The sequence below is a fragment of the Rhipicephalus microplus genome, chromosome X, assembly GCF_043290135.1.
Source record: "Rhipicephalus microplus isolate Deutch F79 chromosome X, USDA_Rmic, whole genome shotgun sequence".
NCBI lineage: Eukaryota > Metazoa > Arthropoda > Arachnida > Ixodida > Ixodidae > Rhipicephalus > Rhipicephalus microplus.
The window spans coordinates 429,147,870-429,167,605 of record NC_134710.1 but is presented as its reverse complement, the minus strand read 5'-3'; the positions used below and the strand labels follow the sequence as shown (position 1 = coordinate 429,167,605).

Below are 19,736 nucleotides of genomic sequence, written 5' to 3'. Positions count from 1 at the left end.
AGTTGGCAACGCTTTTTCTGATCTGCGATCGTTCTGATATTTTCAAGCCTTTAAATTGCAACGTAAAGCGCACATCTTATTCCAACGCCTAGAGCGCATGGCTACAGTCCTCCACACTCAGTACACCGAAAAGTCACCCCAACACACGCACTCCTAAGCGACAGCCACTACAACAAGCGGGTGGGACCTCTTTCGCGGCTAGTGTGACAGGAAGCGTGTGGGCAAAACAGAACAACAGGGATGATGCAAAAATAAGAATCATGCCAATTCTCACCTTGCTCACTTCATATAAAGCATAGTTGGCAACGCTTTTTCTCATCTGCGATCGTTCCGACATTTTTAAGCCTCTAAATGGCAACGTAAAGCTCACATTTTATTCCAACGCTACGAGCGCATGGCTACAGTCCTCCACACTGAGTACACCCGAGAATCGCCCCAACACACGCACTCCAACGCGACAGCTGCTACAGCAAGCGGATGGGACCTTTTTTGCGGCCAGTGTGACAGGAAGCGTGTAGCCAAAAAAAGAACAACAGGGATGATGCAAAAATAAGAGTCATGGCAATTCTCACCTTGCTCACATTTTATATAAACCATAGTTGGCAATGCTTTTTTTGATCTGCGATCATTCCGATATTATTAAGCCTCTGAATTGCTACGTAAAGCTCACATCTTATTCCAACGCTACGAGCGCATGGCTACAGTCCTCCACACTGAGTACACCCGAAAATCGCCCCAACACACGCACTCCAACGCGACAGCCGCTACAGCAAGCGGGTGGGACCTTTTTTTTGCGGCCAGTGTGACAGGAAGCGTGTAGCCAAAAAGAACAACAGGGATGTGTCAAAAATAAGAATTATGCCAATTCTCACCTTGCTCATTTTTTATATAAAGCATAGTTGGCAACGCTTTTTCTCATCTGCGATCATTCCGACATTTTTAAGCCTTTATATGGCAACGTAAAGCTTACATCTTATTCCCACGCTACGAGCGCATGGCTACAGTCCTTCACACTCAGTAATCCGAGAATCGCCCCAACACACGCAGTCAAACGCGACAGCTGCCACAGCAAGCGGGTGGGACCTCTTTCAGGGCCAGTGTAACAGGAAACGTTAGCCAAAAAAGAACAACAAGGATGATGCAAAAATAAGAATTATGCCAATTCTCACCTTGCTCACCTCATATAAAGCATAGTTGGCAACGCTTTTTCTGATCTGCGATCGTTCTGATATTTTCAAGCCTTTAAATTGCAACGTAAAGCGCACATCTTATTCCAACGCCTAGAGCGCATGGCTACAGTCCTCCACACTCAGTACACCGAAAAGTCACCCCAACACACGCACTCCTAAGCGACAGCCACTACAACAAGCGGGTGGGACCTCTTTCGCGGCTAGTGTGACAGGAAGCGTGTGGGCAAAACAGAACAACAGGGATGATGCAAAAATAAGAATCATGCCAATTCTCACCTTGCTCACTTCATATAAAGCATAGTTGGCAACGCTTTTTCTCATCTGCGATCGTTCCGACATTTTTAGGCCTCTAAATGGCAACGTAAAGCTCACATTTTATTCCAACGCTACGAGCGCATGGCTACAGTCCTCCACACTGAGTACACCCGAGAATCGCCCCAACACACGCACTCCAACGCGACAGCTGCTACAGCAAGCGGATGGGACCTTTTTTGCGGCCAGTGTGACAGGAAGCGTGTAGCCAAAAAAAGAACAACAGGGATGATGCAAAAATAAGAGTCATGGCAATTCTCACCTTGCTCACATTTTATATAAACCATAGTTGGCAATGCTTTTTTTGATCTGCGATCATTCCGATATTATTAAGCCTCTGAATTGCTACGTAAAGCTCACATCTTATTCCAACGCTACGAGCGCGTGGCTACAGTCCTCCACACTGAGTACACCCGAAAATCGCCCCAACACACGCACTCCAACGCGACCGCCACTACAGCAAGCGGGTGGGACCTTTTTTTTGCGGCCAGTGTGACAGGAAGCGTGTAGCCAAAAAGAACAACAGGGATGTGTCAAAAATAAGAATTATGCCAATTCTCACCTTGCTCATTTTTTATATAAAGCATAGTTGGCAACGCTTTTTCTCATCTGCGATCATTCCGACATTTTTAAGCCTTTATATGGCAACGTAAAGCTTACATCTTATTCCCACGCTACGAGCGCATGGCTACAGTCCTTCACACTCAGTAATCCGAGAATCGCCCCAACACACGCAGTCAAACGCGACAGCTGCCACAGCAAGCGGGTGGGACCTCTTTCAGGGCCAGTGTAACAGGAAACGTTAGCCAAAAAAGAACAACAAGGATGATGCAAAAATAAGAATTATGCCAATTCTCACCTTGCTCACCTCATATAAAGCATAGTTGGCAACGCTTTTTCTGATCTGCGATCGTTCTGATATTTTCAAGCCTTTAAATTGCAACGTAAAGCGCACATCTTATTCCAACGCCTAGAGCGCATGGCTACAGTCCTCCACACTCAGTACACCGAAAAGTCACCCCAACACACGCACTCCTAAGCGACAGCCACTACAACAAGCGGGTGGGACCTCTTTCGCGGCTAGTGTGACAGGAAGCGTGTGGGCAAAACAGAACAACAGGGATGATGCAAAAATAAGAATCATGCCAATTCTCACCTTGCTCACTTCATATAAAGCATAGTTGGCAACGCTTTTTCTGATCTGCGATCGTTCTGATATTTTCAAGCCTTTAAATTGCAACGTAAAGCGCACATCTTATTCCAACGCCTAGAGCGCATGGCTACAGTCCTCCACATTCAGTACACCGAAAAGTCACCCCAACACACGCACTCCTAAGCGACAGCCACTACAACAAGCGGGTGGGACCTCTTTCGCGGCTAGTGTGACAGGAAGCGTGTGGGCAAAACAGAACAACAGGGATGATGCAAAAATAAGAATCATGCCAATTCTCACCTTGCTCACTTCATATAAAGCATAGTTGGCAACGCTTTTTCTGATCTGCGATCGTTCTGATATTTTCAAGCCTTTAAATTGCAACGTAAAGCGCACATCTTATTCCAACGCCTAGAGCGCATGGCTACAGTCCTCCACACTCAGTACACCGAAAAGTCACCCCAACACACGCACTCCTAAGCGACAGCCACTACAACAAGCGGGTGGGACCTCTTTCGCGGCTAGTGTGACAGGAAGCGTGTGGGCAAAACAGAACAACAGGGATGATGCAAAAATAAGAATCATGCCAATTCTCACCTTGCTCACTTCATATAAAGCATAGTTGGCAACGCTTTTTCTCATCTGCGATCGTTCCGACATTTTTAAGCCTTTATATGGCAACGTAAAGCTTACATCTTATTCCCACGCTACGAGCGCATGGCTACAGTCCTTCACACTCAGTAATCCGAGAATCGCCCCAACACACGCAGTCAAACGCGACAGCTGCCACAGCAAGCGGGTGGGACCTCTTTCAGGGCCAGTGTAACAGGAAACGTTAGCCAAAAAAGAACAACAAGGATGATGCAAAAATAAGAATTATGCCAATTCTCACCTTGCTCACCTCATATAAAGCATAGTTGGCAACGCTTTTTCTGATCTGCGATCGTTCTGATATTTTCAAGCCTTTAAATTGCAACGTAAAGCGCACATCTTATTCCAACGCCTAGAGCGCATGGCTACAGTCCTCCACACTCAGTACACCGAAAAGTCACCCCAACACACGCACTCCTAAGCGACAGCCACTACAACAAGCGGGTGGGACCTCTTTCGCGGCTAGTGTGACAGGAAGCGTGTGGGCAAAACAGAACAACAGGGATGATGCAAAAATAAGAATCATGCCAATTCTCACCTTGCTCACTTCATATAAAGCATAGTTGGCAACGCTTTTTCTGATCTGCGATCGTTCTGATATTTTCAAGCCTTTAAATTGCAACGTAAAGCGCACATCTTATTCCAACGCCTAGAGCGCATGGCTACAGTCCTCCACACTCAGTACACCGAAAAGTCACCCCAACACACGCACTCCTAAGCGACAGCCACTACAACAAGCGGGTGGGACCTCTTTCGCGGCTAGTGTGACAGGAAGCGTGTGGGCAAAACAGAACAACAGGGATGATGCAAAAATAAGAATCATGCCAATTCTCACCTTGCTCACCTCATATAAAGCATAGTTGGCAACGCTTTTTCTGATCTGCGATCGTTCTGATATTTTCAAGCCTTTAAATTGCAACGTAAAGCGCACATCTTATTCCAACGCCTAGAGCGCATGGCTACAGTCCTCCACACTCAGTACACCGAAAAGTCACCCCAACACACGCACTCCTAAGCGACAGCCACTACAACAAGCGGGTGGGACCTCTTTCGCGGCTAGTGTGACAGGAAGCGTGTGGGCAAAACAGAACAACAGGGATGATGCAAAAATAAGAATCATGCCCATTCTCACCTTGCTCACTTCATATAAAGCATAGTTGGCAACGCTTTTTCTCATCTGCGATCGTTCCGACATTTTTAAGCCTCTAAATGGCAACGTAAAGCTCACATTTTATTCCAACGCTACGAGCGCAAGGCTACAGTCCTCCACACTGAGTACACCCGAGAATCGCCCCAACACACGCACTCCAACGCGACAGCCGCTACAGCAAGCGGGTGGGACCTTTTTTTTGCGGCCAGTGTGACAGGAAGCGTGTAGCCAAAAAGAACAACAGGGATGTGTCAAAAATAAGAATTATGCCAATTCTCACCTTGCTCATTTTTTATATAAAGCATAGTTGGCAACGCTTTTTCTCATCTGCGATCATTCCGACATTTTTAAGCCTTTATATGGCAACGTAAAGCTTACATCTTATTCCCACGCTACGAGCGCATGGCTACAGTGCTTCACACTCAGTAATCCGAGAATCGCCCCAACACACGCAGTCAAACGCGACAGCTGCCACAGCAAGCGGGTGGGACCTCTTTCAGGGCCAGTGTAACAGGAAACGTTAGCCAAAAAAGAACAACAAGGATGATGCAAAAATAAGAATTATGCAAATTCTCACCTTGCTCACCTCATATAAAGCATAGTTGGCAACGCTTTTTCTGATCTGCGATCGTTCTGATATTTTCAAGCCTTTAAATTGCAACGTAAAGCGCACATCTTATTCCAACGCCTAGAGCGCATGGCTACAGTCCTCCACACTCAGTACACCGAAAAGTCACCCCAACACACGCACTCCTAAGCGACAGCCACTACAACAAGCGGGTGGGACCTCTTTCGCGGCTAGTGTGACAGGAAGCGTGTGGGCAAAACAGAACAACAGGGATGATGCAAAAATAAGAATCATGCCAATTCTCACCTTGCTCACTTCATATAAAGCATAGTTGGCAACGCTTTTTCTCATCTGCGATCGTTCCGACATTTTTAAGCCTCTAAATGGCAACGTAAAGCTCACATTTTATTCCAACGCTACGAGCGCATGGCTACAGTCCTCCACACTGAGTACACCCGAGAATCGCCCCAACACACGCACTCCAACGCGACAGCTGCTACAGCAAGCGGATGGGACCTTTTTTGCGGCCAGTGTGACAGGAAGCGTGTAGCCAAAAAAAGAACAACAGGGATGATGCAAAAATAAGAGTCATGGCAATTCTCACCTTGCTCACATTTTATATAAACCATAGTTGGCAATGCTTTTTCTGATCTGCGATCATTCCGATATTATTAAGCCTCTGAATCGCTACGTAAAGCTCACATCTTATTCCAACGCTACAAGCGCACGGCTACAGTCCTCCACACTGAGTACACCCGAAAATCGCCCCAACACACGCACTCCAACGCGACAGCCGCTACAGCAAGCGGGTGGGACCTTTTTTTTGCGGCCAGTGTGATAGGAAGCGTGTAGCCAAAAAGAACAACAGGGATGTGTCAAAAATAAGAATCATGCCAATTCTCACCTTGCTCACTTCATATAAAGCATAGTTGGCAACGCTTTTTCTCATCTGCGATCATTCCGACATTTTTAAGCCTTTATATGGCAACGTAAAGCTCACATCTTATTCCCACGCTACGAGCGCATGGCTACAGTCCTCCACACTCAGTAATCCGAGAATCGCCCCAACACACGCAGTCAAACGCGACAGCCGCTACAGCAAGCGGGTGGGACCTTTTTCAGGGCCAGTGTAACAGGAAACGTTAGCCAAAAAAGAACAACAAGGATGATGCAAAAATAAGAATTTTGCCAATTCTCACCTTGCTCACCTCATATAAAGCATGGTTGGCAATGCTTTTTCTGATCTGCGATCGTTCTGATATTTTCAAGCCTTTAAATTGCAACGCAAAGCTCACATCTTATTCCAACGCCTAGAGTGCATGGCTACAGTCCTCCACACTCAGTACAACCAAAAGTGACCCCAACACGCGCACTCCTACGTGACAGCCACTACAGCAAGCGGGTGGGATCTCTTTCGCGGCCGGTGTGACAGGAAGCGTGTAGCGAAAAAAGAACAACAGGGATGATGCAAAAATAAGAATCATGCCGATTCTCACCTTGCTCACTTCATATAAAGCATAGTTGGCAACGCTTTTTCTGATCTGTGATCGTTCCGACACTTTTAGACCTTTAAATAGCAATGTAAAGCTCACATCTTTTTTCAACGCTACGAGCGCATGGCTACAGTCCTCCACACTCAGTACACCCGAGAATCGCCCCAACACACGCACTCCAACGCGACAGCCGCTACAGCAGGCGGGTGGGAACTCTTTCGTGGCCAGTGTGACGGGAAGCGTGTAGCCAAAAAAGAACAGGGATTATGCAAAAATAAGAATCATGCCAATTCTCACCTTGCTCACTTCATATAAAGCATAGTTGGCAACGCTTTTTCTCATCTTCGATTGTTCCGACATTTTTAAGCCTTTAAATGGCAACGTAAAGCTCACATCTTTTTCCAACGCGACGAGCGCATGGCTACATTCCTCCACACTCAGTACACCCGAGAATCGCCCCAACACACGCACTCCAACGCGACAGCCGCTACAGCAAGCGGATGGGACCTCTTTTGCAGCTAGTGAGACAGGAAGCATGTAGCCATGAAACAACGACAAGGATGATGCGATTATAAGAATCATGCCAATTCTCACCTTGCTCACTTCATTTAAAGCATAGTTGGCAACGCTTTTTCTGATTTGCCATCGTTCCGACATTTTTAAGCCTTTAAATGGCAACATAAAGCTCACATCTTTTTTCAACGCTACGAGCGCATGGCTACAGTCCTCCACACTCAGTACACCCGAGAATCGCCCCAACTTACGCACTCCAACGCGACAGCCGCTACAGCAGGCGGGTGGGAACTCTTTCGTGGCCAGTGTGACGGGAAGCGTGTAGGCAAAACAGAACAACAGGGATGATGCAAAAATAAGAATCATGCCAATTCTCCCCTTGCTCACTTCATATAAAGCATAGTTGGCAACGCTTTTTCTCATCTTCGATTGTTCCGACATTTTTAAGCCTTTAAATGGCAACATAAAGCTCACATCTTTTTTCAACGCGACGAGCGCATGGCTACATTCCTCCACACTCAGTACACCCGAGAATCGCCCCAACACACGCACTCCTACGCGACAGCCACTACAGCAAGCGGGTGGGACCTCTTTCGCGGCTAGTGTGACAGGAAGCGTGTAGGCAAAACAGAACAACAGGGATGATGCAAAAATAAGAATCATGCCAATTCTCACCTTGCTCACTTTATATAAAGCATAGTTGGCAACGCTTTTTCTCATCTGCGATCGTTCCGACATTTTTAAGCCTTTAAATGGCAACGTAAAGCTCACATCTTATTCCAACGCTACGAGCGCATGGCTACAGTCCTCTACACTGAGTACACCCGAGAATCGCCCCAACACACGCACTCCTACGCGACAGCCACTACAGCAAGCGGATGGGACCGTTTTTGCGGCCAGTGTGACAGGAAGCGTGTAGGCAAAACAGAACAACAGGGATGATGCAAAAATAAGAATCATGCCAATTCTCACCTTGCTCACTTCATATAAAGCATAGTTGGCAATGCTTTTTCTGATCTGCGATCATTCCGATATTATTAAGCCTATAAATTGCTACGTAAAGCTCACATCTTATTTCAACACTACGAGCGCATGGCTACAGTCCTCCACACTCAGTACACTCGAGAATCGCCCCAACACACGCACTCCAACGCGACAGCAGCTACAGCAATCGGGTGGGACCTCTTTCGTGGCCAGTGTGACAGGAAGCGTGTAGCCAATAAAGAACAACAGGGATGATGCAAAAGTATGAATCATGCCGATTCTCACCTTGCTCACTTTCTATATGAAGCATAGTTGGCAAAGCTTTTTCTGATCTGTGACCGTTCCGACATTTTTAAGCCTTTAAATGGCAACGTAAAGCTCACATCTTTTTCCAACGCTACTAGCGCATTGCTACAGTCCTCCACACTCAGTACACCCGAGAATCGCCCCAACACACGCACTCCAACGCGACAGCCGCTACAGCAAGCGGGTGGGACCTTTTTTTGCGGCCAGTGTGACAGGAAGCGTGTAGCCAAAAAGAACAACAGGGATGTGTCAAAAATAAGAATCATGCCAATTCTCACCTTGCTCACTTCATATAAAGCATAGTTGGCAACGCTTTTTCTGATCTGCGATCATTCTGACTTTTTTAAGCCTTTAAATTGCAACGTAAAGCTTACATCTTATTCCAACGCGACGAGCGCATGGCTACATTCTTCCACACTCAGTACACCCGAGAATCGCCCCAACACACGCACTCCAACGCGACAGCCGCTACAGCAAGCGGATGGGACCTCTTTTGCAGCTAGTGGGACAGGAAGCATGTAGCCATGAAACAACGACAGGGATGATGCGATTATAAGAATCGTGCCAATTCTCACCTTGCTCACTTCATATAAAGCATAGTTGGCAACGCTTTTTCTCATCTTCGATTGTTCTGACATTTTTAAGCCTTTAAATGGCAACGTCAAGCTCACATCTTTTTCCAACGCGACGAGCGCATGGCTACATTCTTCCACACTCAGTACACCCGAGAATCGCCCCAACACACGCACTCCAACGCGACAGCCGCTACAGCAAGCGGATGGGACCTCTTTTGCAGCTAGTGGGATAGGAAGCATGTAGCCATGACACAACGACAGGGATGATGCGATTACAAGAATCGTGCCAATTCTCACCTTGGTCACTTCATTTAAAGCATAGTTGGCAACGCTTTTTCTGATTTGTCATCGTTCCGACATTTTTAAGCGTTTAAATGGTAACATAAAGCTCACATCTTTTTTCAACGCTACGAGCGCATGGCTACAGTCCTCCACACTCAGTACACCCGAGAATTGCCCCAACACACACTCAAACGCGACAGCCGCTACAGCGAGCGTGTGGGACCTTTTTTGCGGCCAGTGTGACAAGAAGCGTGTAGCCGAAAAAAGAACAGGGATGATGCAAAAATAAGAATCATGGCAATTCTCACCTTGCTCACTTTTTATATAAACCATAGTTGGCAACGCTTTTTTCTGATCTGCAATCATTCCGACATTATTAACCCTTTAAATGACAACGTGAAGCTCACATCTTATTCCAACGCGACGAGCGCATGGCTACATTCTTCCACACTCAGTACACCCGAGAATCGCCCCAACACACGCACTCCAACGCGACAGCCACTACAGCAAGCGGATGGGACCTCTTTTGCAGCTAGTGGGATAGGAAGCATGTAGCCATGACACAACGACAGGGATGATGCGATTACAAGAATCGTGCCAATTCTCACCTTGCTCACTTCATTTAAAGCATAGTTGGCAACGCTTTTTCTGATTTGCCATCGTTCCGACATTTTTAAGCCTTTAAATGGTAACATAAAGCTCACATCTTTTTTCAACGCTACGAGCGCATGGCTACAGTCCTCCACACTCAGTACACCCGAGAATTGCCCCAACACACACTCAAACGCGACAGCCGCTACAGCGAGCGTGTGGGACCTTTTTTGCGGCCAGTGTGACAAGAAGCGTGTAGCCGAAAAAAGAACAGGGATGATGCAAAAATAAGAATCATGGCAATTCTCACCTTGCTCACTTTTTATATAAACCATAGTTGGCAACGCTTTTTTCTGATCTGCAATCATTCCGACATTTTTAAGCCTTTAAATGGCAACGTAAAGCTCACATCTTTTTCCAACGCGACGAGCGCATGGCTACATTCTTCCACACTCAGTACACCCGAGAATCGCCCCAACACACGCACTCCAACGCGACAGCCACTACAGCAAGCGGATGGGACCTCTTTTGCAGCTAGTGGGATAGGAAGCATGTAGCCATGACACAACGACAGGGATGATGCGATTACAAGAATCGTGCCAATTCTCACCTTGCTCACTTCATTTAAAGCATAGTTGGCAACGCTTTTTCTGATTTGCCATCGTTCCGACATTTTTAAGCCTTTAAATGGTAACATAAAGCTCACATCTTTTTTCAACGCTACGAGCGCATGGCTACATTCTTCCACGCTCAGTACACCCGAGAATCGCCCCAACACACGCACTCCAACGCGACAGCCGCTAGAGCAAGCGGATGGGACCTCTTTTGCAGCTAGTGGGATAGGAAGCATGTAGCCATGACACAACGACAGGGATGATGCGATTACAAGAATCGTGCCAATTCTCACCTTGGTCACTTCATTTAAAGCATAGTTGGCAACGCTTTTTCTGATTTGCCATCGTTCCGACATTTTTAAGCCTTTAAATGGTAACATAAAGCTCACATCTTTTTTCAACGCTACGAGCGCATGGCTACATTCTTCCACGCTCAGTACACCCGAGAATCGCCCCAACACACGCACTCCAACGCGACAGCCGCTAGAGCAAGCGGATGGGACCTCTTTTGCAGCTAGTGGGATAGGAAGCATGTAGCCATGACACAACGACAGGGATGATGCGATTACAAGAATCGTGCCAATTCTCACCTTGGTCACTTCATTTAAAGCATAGTTGGCAACGCTTTTTCTGATTTGCCATCGTTCCGACATTTTTAAGCGTTTAAATGGTAACATAAAGCTCACATCTTTTTTCAACGCTACGAGCGCATGGCTACAGTCCTCCACACTCAGTACACCCGAGAATTACCCCAACACACACTCAAACGCGACAGCCGCTACAGCGAGCGTGTGGGACCTTTTTTGCGGCCAGTGTGACAAGAAGCGTGTAGCCGAAAAAAGAACAGGGATGATGCAAAAATAAGAATCATGGCAATTCTCACCTTGCTCACTTTTTATATAAACCATAGTTGGCAACGCTTTTTTCTGATCTGCAATCATTCCGACATTATTAAGCCTTTAAATGGCAACGTGAAGCTCACATCTTATTCCAACGCGACGAGCGCATGGCTACATTCTTCCACACTCAGTACACCCGAGAATCGCCCCAACACACGCACTCCAACGCGACAGCCACTACAGCAAGCGGATGGGACCTCTTTTGCAGCTAGTGGGATAGGAAGCATGTAGCCATGACACAACGACAGGGATGATGCGATTACAAGAATCGTGCCAATTCTCACCTTGCTCACTTCATTTAAAGCATAGTTGGCAACGCTTTTTCTGATTTGCCATCGTTCCGACATTTTTAAGCCTTTAAATGGTAACATAAAGCTCACATCTTTTTTCAACGCTACGAGCGCATGGCTACAGTCCTCCACACTCAGTACACCCGAGAATCGCCCCAACACACACTCAAACGCGACAGCCGCTACAGCGAGCGTGTGGGACCTTTTTTGCGGCCAGTGTGACAAGAAGCGTGTAGCCGAAAAAAGAACAGGGATGATGCAAAAATAAGAATCATGGCAATTCTCACCTTGCTCACTTTTTATATAAACCATAGTTGGCAACGCTTTTTTCTTATCTGCAATCATTCCGACATTATTAAGCCTTTAAATGGCAACGTGAAGCTCACATCTTATTCCAACGCTACGAGCGCATGGGTATACCGTCCCCCACACTCAGTACACCCGAGAATCGCCCCAACACACGCACTCCAACACGACAGCCGCTACAGCAAGCGGTTGAGACCTCTTTTGTGGCCAGTGTGACAGGAAGCGTTTAGCCAAAAAAGAACGACAGGGATGATGCAAAAATAAGAATCATGCCAATTCTCACCTTGCTCACTTCATATAAAGCATAGTTGGCAATGCTTTTTCTGATTCGCGATTGTTCTGATATTTTTAAGCCTTCATCATCCATTTACGCATGCAGAGTAGTAATGTCGGCTCAGCAGAACAATACGCAGTGGGATGCGCGTCAAGCTTCCCGCGTCCCGGAAGGTATGTGACGTCTAGCAAACTATACAATCTGGCGCTCACTAGCGAAAAGGCTACTGAAAACACGGCACACTCGAGACAGCTCTCCGAAACACCCTCTTTTTTGGGTATAAAGCACAGATATGCATGGAGTAAATTTTTTACATCAGTGTTTTTAGATTTCTGGAAAAACTTTCAGTGACATATCCAACCAACACTAAAGGCAACTATTTGATTGTGGCTTTTAAAGTACTTGTATGCCCGGAAAACATGTAATGTATAAGATTTAGTTCATGTATAGTGGTGCCACACAAAGTGAACGTGGATAGATAAAGGCATCCAGGAAAAAGCACCTCTTATTCTGCATGTTTTTCTTTTTTAATTTTCCTATAGGCATCTTGCATACCCCAAATAGCACCTTTGTTGTGTGTCTTCTTGCGTCCGCATTCATCGAGCGCTATTTTTTTTCTGTCAGCAGTATGCAGCAACAAGCCCAATTTTAAACAGGGCCCAAAACAAATGCCTACACATACGGACATATAGCTAGTGTACCGACCAGCCGAAACTTCTCTTATTCTTGAGCGTCTCTAGTAGGCTTAGTATTTTGTCTATACTCTTTGATTTCGATTGATGTCTATATTTGCACAACTGCCCTTGATGTGTTTTGGTTATTTTAAATTAGCTTGCAGTTTTTTCTTTGCGCTGACTATCTGGGCATACTACAAAATCAGGTACAAAAATGTGGATTTTAGAATCAATTGCAAGCATGTTATGGCAGTAAATATTCCGCCAGAAGTTCCACCCTTAATATGTCTTGTGCATTCGTTTTAGTCCAATGAGGCACGTGACGTGAAAGAAATGACGGAGAAAGATGCGCTGAGTGTTTCGCAGTATGTTTTATATTTTATTTGGGGTTTCTGAAAACGCGCATGCATACAGACAAAGTGTTCAGCCAGCTCTCGCACACAAGTGGAAAAAAATTTAATGAGCACGCCACTACTACACGGTATAGACGCGGAACGAGATCCGCAGAGCACTCCAACTCGTGAACAGTAGAAAAAAATGTACACTACTTTTGGCCCAAAGCCGAGCAGTCGGTGTGCTGGTGAGGTAAAGAAACGTAGCTGGCTGTGCGTAATCGCAGAAGTGAATAAATATGTACACTGCATCAACGTGCAAGGTCACGGGTGCAAAACTGCAGCACTAATCAGAGAGGGCGAGGGAGGCGTGTCTCACTACAGCACTTGTTTATGAAACATTTAGTTAAGAAACGCTAAGATAGTTTCGCGTACACACTGTAAATCTATTAAATGCGCTTTGGAGGCTACTACGTATAGATATGCCGCAAAAAGCAAGGTTTTCTAGTCATTTCTCGGGTTCATACACTTTGACTAATGGAGCAATATTCAGGGTTTTCAAGTCATTTCTCGGGTTCCTACACTTTGATAACCTCAGGAATATAGGCTTAATTCAAGCCAGAAAAAAACCTAAACCCACATTGATCTAGGGCCACATGTATAGTGAACAAAAAGAGGGGGACAGGCGTGCTATAGGTTATATTTCATTCGGCTTCTATTCCTGTGACCTTGACGTCATAATAATGCCTCCACAGACGCAAACATGGGCGCGTGCCCGCGACTGAGCAGCCTAATCAAACCATAGTTTTCTTATGAGCACGATCTGAAAGACTTGAATTAATCAGCTGGCAATAATAATAAAATCAGAATAGGATCGTACTGGAATAATATTTATTATACCAAACTAGGGTTAATGAGAGGACATGAAGAGATTGGCTGAAAAGCCGTGAGCTACATAACCAGCATACAATATTACGCTCGGCTGCCTAATTTCTAACATAGCGCCCTGAAATATTTTCTGAAACGAGGCACCAAAGATACGTTGCACATCTTGTAAGGTCCATCTGCAGCCAATAACATCGTCCTGTTTGTGAGCGCGGTGAACACGGGGATCCTTTTTTTGTTTTTTTTTTATTTTTACTAAAAAAGACAGCAGCCATTTTTCAAAGAGGCTATGCACGCCAACAGCGTAGTGACGTTCTGTGGCAGGGCCTATGGCGCTTCTGTTTTGCTGTTTCTTCCACACCTTGATGAGTCACACCACAGCCACGAAGGCAACCTTTCGCACTGCACGGACGCTTCAGCTTCGTAAAACAGCAGTTTGACCACAAGTTTTTTTTTTTTTTTTTCAAACAGGAAAACTTAGTACATATGGACACCACGTGTGATATGCGTAATCTATACAGATGAGCCAATAAGTATGGCAAAAAGAAAAAGAAAAAAAGAGCAATGAAATGTCACTCATTCCTATAAACAATTATATTCAAGCATACGTACAGAAGTCTATCTTACACGACTTATTTGGCAATAAGACACGCTCACCTAAGACGGGATTTAAACACTATATCGCACTGATCAATGTTTACATTTGCCTTGCTTTGCGAAGGACTTGGTATCCTGACTGACTCGCGACAAAAAGATGCCACAGCAGCAGGGAAAATAAGAATCAGAGGAAACACACGTGAGCGTACTTTCGTAACTTTGGGCAGAGAACGCCAATTGCGTGTTCAGGTCAAATTGCACATAGTATGAGGATGGCACGCATGAAACCAGGCTATTCACTAAAGTTTGCACACCATCTATTCAACGTGAAAAATGAGGCGAACTTGTATACTAGTAACCCAAACAGCTTGAGTGGAGGTTTAGTCAATGCAGTTTTGATTGGAGAATAGCTCAAAGTGTAAAAAGGGCACTCACGGAACTTTACTGCGTGCTACGTAGCGGGTATGTATAAAGACCGCGTGAATAAACACTTTTGACAATCACATATTGTCCTGAAGCATCACGCACGAGCGTTAAGAGCCCAATTGTTAACAAAAAATAAAAAGAGTGCTTTACCTGAGCTTTTGGTGACCGCTGGTGAATGAATTCAGTAAAAAAATACAGAAACAAGGAAGAACGGGTTTTCTTGTAATTTAGCACGTACAGTACAAAAGCTGAGGACTCGTATTTTGACACATCTGTCATCGAATATTCCACCCAAATCGAATTTTTGTGCGATTACATCACTGACGATGCATTTGCAATATGCCATGTACTTGGCGTAGCATGGCTCAGTATTACACGCAAAGGGAAGACGTCTGCATTACACATAACGTCGCTGAAGACATCCATCATGTCTTCTGTGAGTGTACGAAATGCGCATCAGGGAGACAGTCTTTAAAGATGCCTAAAAATACAACAGGACACAAACTTGGAGTTTCAAATATTCAAGGCGCATGGCGGAACACCACCAGTGCGTTAGATTCTACAAAAGCGCTACTCGCATTCTTACGGGCCACAGGCTTGAATGAAACGTTGTAAATGGTGCAGTGCTTGTGAGTGACTCTATGTGTTATGTGACTGTTATGCGTGTATGTAACTGTATGTGTTGTGTGTTGTATATATCATTGTCATCATCCAGCAACTGGAGTAGCCTGTCAGGTGAAAAACCAGGCAAACCTCTCCAGCTTCCCATTAAAATAATTCTCTCGCTCTCTCTCTATCTCTCTGAACTTCTACGACAGTCAAGCTTGACAACTTCGCACGAAAACTCGCGCGTCGGCACTAAGTATCGAGATAAACTTTTGTGTCGACCGCTGCTATTTGAACTATTCGATATTTGACGCATTAAATCCTGAAGAACCTGAATGACATTATGACATATGGCATGCGCCCCAGTGAGATTACATGCCGTAGCAACAATCAGCAAAGAAATCGTTGCCTGAGCACAGCCAAGTTCGTACAGTTGTCTTGTGTAACTCAAATTTTGTGCTGAATTCTTTTTGAGGGCCCGCAATGAGCGTCGGTTAACTTTTGAAGTCAGCTTGTCTGGCTTTCGTCACGAGTTTTATCGTAACAATATATCTTTGGTAATGGCGAAGTTTGGAAAACTTTTCTTTTTATTTTGCCAGTGGAAACGCGAGAACATTTTACAGACCACAGGCACCCAATATACGTAGTGATACGCGAAGAAAATAAAACGGATATGTCATAATTACGGTGTAGTGCGTGTATATGTGCAACGCTACTTTAGTACGCTGTAATCGCCTCCGCAGCTTCCCGACTTTTTGGCAGAGCCCGATTGGCTGAGGAGCAAAGACGATCGCGTATTCATGTTTACTACACAGTGATTCCTCAGAAAGGGCTTCTTACTCCACGTCTATCACTGATATCGGCAATTTTAAGATCAACACTTTTCAACGGATACACGCTCGTTGCACTCCACATAGAGCATACTTTCACTGACTCACCACGTAGCACCTCTTCAGAAGCAGGTACATGAGGGCGAGTGATGGTCGAATAACGCCATTCGTTTAAAAGTATTTTCTATCATAAGAGCAAAAACAAACACTAAAACATCTATACAAGTATACAAAACCTACGTCCTAACATTTTATGGCACAAAAATTGGGTGTTTATGGTAGATCACATGCTTAAGGGTGTCATAAAAGAAATTGTAGTAGTTTTCAAGTTTTTAGAATGACATGCGTTTTTGCATGCGAGTATGCAAACCACTTGCGGCCTAAGTAGAGCATCAAAAACATGCGAGAAGCTAGTTGCTTCAATATAGCCAACTCAAACGCACTAAACTTCTCAACGAGCGTTCCAGACGAACCATCAAGTGTAAACATTATTGTTGCAGCGATATGTGTACAAGGAGTCTAAAGATGAAAATAGAACACGTACATCATTTTACTAGCATAAATGATGCCTGGCCTAAAACATGAAACGATAAGATTCGCAGACTTCCAACGTGGTAACTTCTACAAAGAAATAAAAGTTACCAATGAAAACAGGAAAGACAAATAATGCTCAAGCACCATCACACAAATCTGGTTGTCACCTATAGGTAACAGTTTCCTTATTCACCAGTGCTCCTAGCACATGTCTTTAAGCCCAGTTGGACTACCGGGTACAGTCACAAACTGCGAAAAGCGTGCTCAGTTCTGACTGTGAGTGCCTTGGGAACATTTTCGCAGACTTCACGAGAACAAACAGCATTGATATCTCATAATAAGGCATGTTGCCTCAATATAGGAATATCACCTGCAATAACCATTAGTCGCACATCTGACGACTATTGAAATTATCGCTTCTTTCTTTACAGAGCGCGGTGAAAGAAATGTTCAGTGTTTTCAAAAGAGAAAACTTAATGCGATTATGCTTTTCAAGTTCATCTTCTGAGTCACGAGAATTCTTATTCTATGATCCCACGAGATGTTACAGTCACGTCAGAGCGTGCCTCTATGGGAGACTGAAGGAACACGCCTCATGAAAACTACAAAGTGTTGCTAGTCAACCCACACTATGCTACGCGTCATCTTTCAGTGCTTCATATCTTTTAGGTTATAGGCCATGTGCCATGTCACAGCTCTGTCCTTTACATAGGCTCTACTGTAGCAATATATCACTGGCTAGATCTGTCAAACACAAATATGACTTTCACTCTTTGGAATTCGAATCTGACGGACACTGGATTTTATCCTTACATGGAGACCAAAGCATCTTGTCGACCACCATTCTTCGGCAGAAGGCAACCATGCACTGCAATGATGTGAGATGGCGCGGCACTGGAACTGCTTCGATCATTACCAGACATCTACAGAAAGAAATATTCAACATGCTGAATGCTTTTACGATCAATCCTCACAAAGTTTTCAACATCAAGACCACTTTTATGTAGTCGACAGGCCAAAAGCCGCCCCGGCACAACAGGTAAGCGCTGATGGGTCACACAGTCAGGAAGTTGTCTACAAGAAACGTTTTTAGGAGACAGTCAAGACGTAAGACCTACAAGTAGTCTCTCTGAGACACAAAAACGACAAATAGATAATGCAACACCTTTCACGGCACCAGACGTCGTAGTGCTTTCGTCACGCACAGAGTCCGGGTCAAGACTTTTCGAAATACACAAGGCGTTTTCTAATGTCATGAATACCGCCACGACGCTAGCCGTTCAAACCACAGAATTTCTAGACGTCCAGAGCAAAGTCCGAGAAGGACACATAAATTTAGGCGTCTTTGCGCCTTCAGTCGCTTACGCTGCGTTTGCCTTACTATACGATTTTATAGCGTGCAGCAAGGCTCTACTTCCACCTCCACGGAAGTCATTCGGTGAGAACACAGGTATCGTCAAAAGAGCATGGGCGTTCGGTAGCCATTCTTTTGAATGGGTCGGTGCAGAAGTTTCAGTGGCATCCACAGCTGGCGGCCACCATGTCGTCATACTGCTTGAGCACCACGTTCTCGTTTTCGTCGAAGTAGAGCAGGCTGATAGAATAGAGCTTGTTAGGCACGCAGCACGGAGCGCCCACTCCAGCTGTCAAGCTGAGCTCATTGACGATGCTCTGCACTGTCGCGTGGTTGGTAGGCCACTGGTTCTGGCCCAACGGGAAGTAGCACTGACCCTTGCAGTGGTAGGCGTTGTAGCCTTTCGGCGAGATAATCCAGCTGGACCAGCCAATCTTTTCGAAATCCACGTACATCTCGTGCCTCGTGCAACCAAACGGTTCATTGTGAACCTTGCCTCCAGAAGAAGACTTGGATCCGGAGGCAGGTGGAGCTGCCCGCACGCTCCTGGTATTTGGTGCCAGTGTCAAGCCGTCACTGTTGGGCGCGACCGGCACGCTCGCACCAGTTATCTGGCCCGGAAGCAATCCTCCAGTGGTGTCTGCGCGAAATTGAATTAATAAGGCAAGGCAGTAAAACTTGAGTACAAAATAACACTTTAATAGGGCTCTGCAAGAATGCGCATTGACGTGACATAAGCGAGTTTGTTTTTTTTTTCGTTCATCTTGCAGAGATGAACGAGTTAGCACAACTCTTCGCAAGAGCACGACCAAAAACTAGTGAGAAGACACCACACAAGCACTCCATGCAGATGGTTACTGACCCCAGCAGAAACCTGTAGCCCCAGTATGACTGGATGTAACAGGTAGCAGGGTTCATCAATCTCTATTCATTATTGGTTACACCTGTACAGATATATTACTTCGTACTTAGCGGCCATGTACATATGTTCCCTCTTTCATATTCAGTGCACCAGAGTACAGCGTTCTTTTTACGTATACTACAGGCAACTCTGCCGCTAGTGCCTATGGAACCTGCTACACAAGGCACTTCAGCCAGTAGGTAGTACACAAATTTGTCTCATCTTCGCACTTTCTACTCCGTTTAGCTTCGTGTGGCTTGGGGCTGTTTTGTGACAAAACGACAATTATTAAATATTCAGCGATTGCATTTCACCACCTTAACCTTTTAGGCTCCCACATTCAAATGAAAACACTATAGAAGGTTATACACGCCCGTTCCTTTATTCGAAACAAAATCAAACCACAACAATAAACAAAGCCACAAGTGCGATCGATGCCAGCCAGC

At 45.4% G+C, this 19,736-nt stretch overlaps 1 protein-coding gene across 1 annotated transcript in view; it reads right to left on the bottom strand.

The window, feature by feature from the left end:
• Positions 1-13,183: 13,183 nt before the first annotated feature.
• LOC119160925 (bone morphogenetic protein 2) overlaps positions 13,184-19,736 on the bottom strand; it is a 450,804-nt gene continuing 444,251 nt past the window's right edge. The window contains exon 6 of the mRNA XM_037413203.2: positions 13,184-19,029. Coding sequence (XP_037269100.2) covers positions 18,548-19,029 — 482 coding nt within the window. The 3' untranslated portion in view covers positions 13,184-18,547. The remainder of the gene's footprint in view (positions 19,030-19,736) is intronic.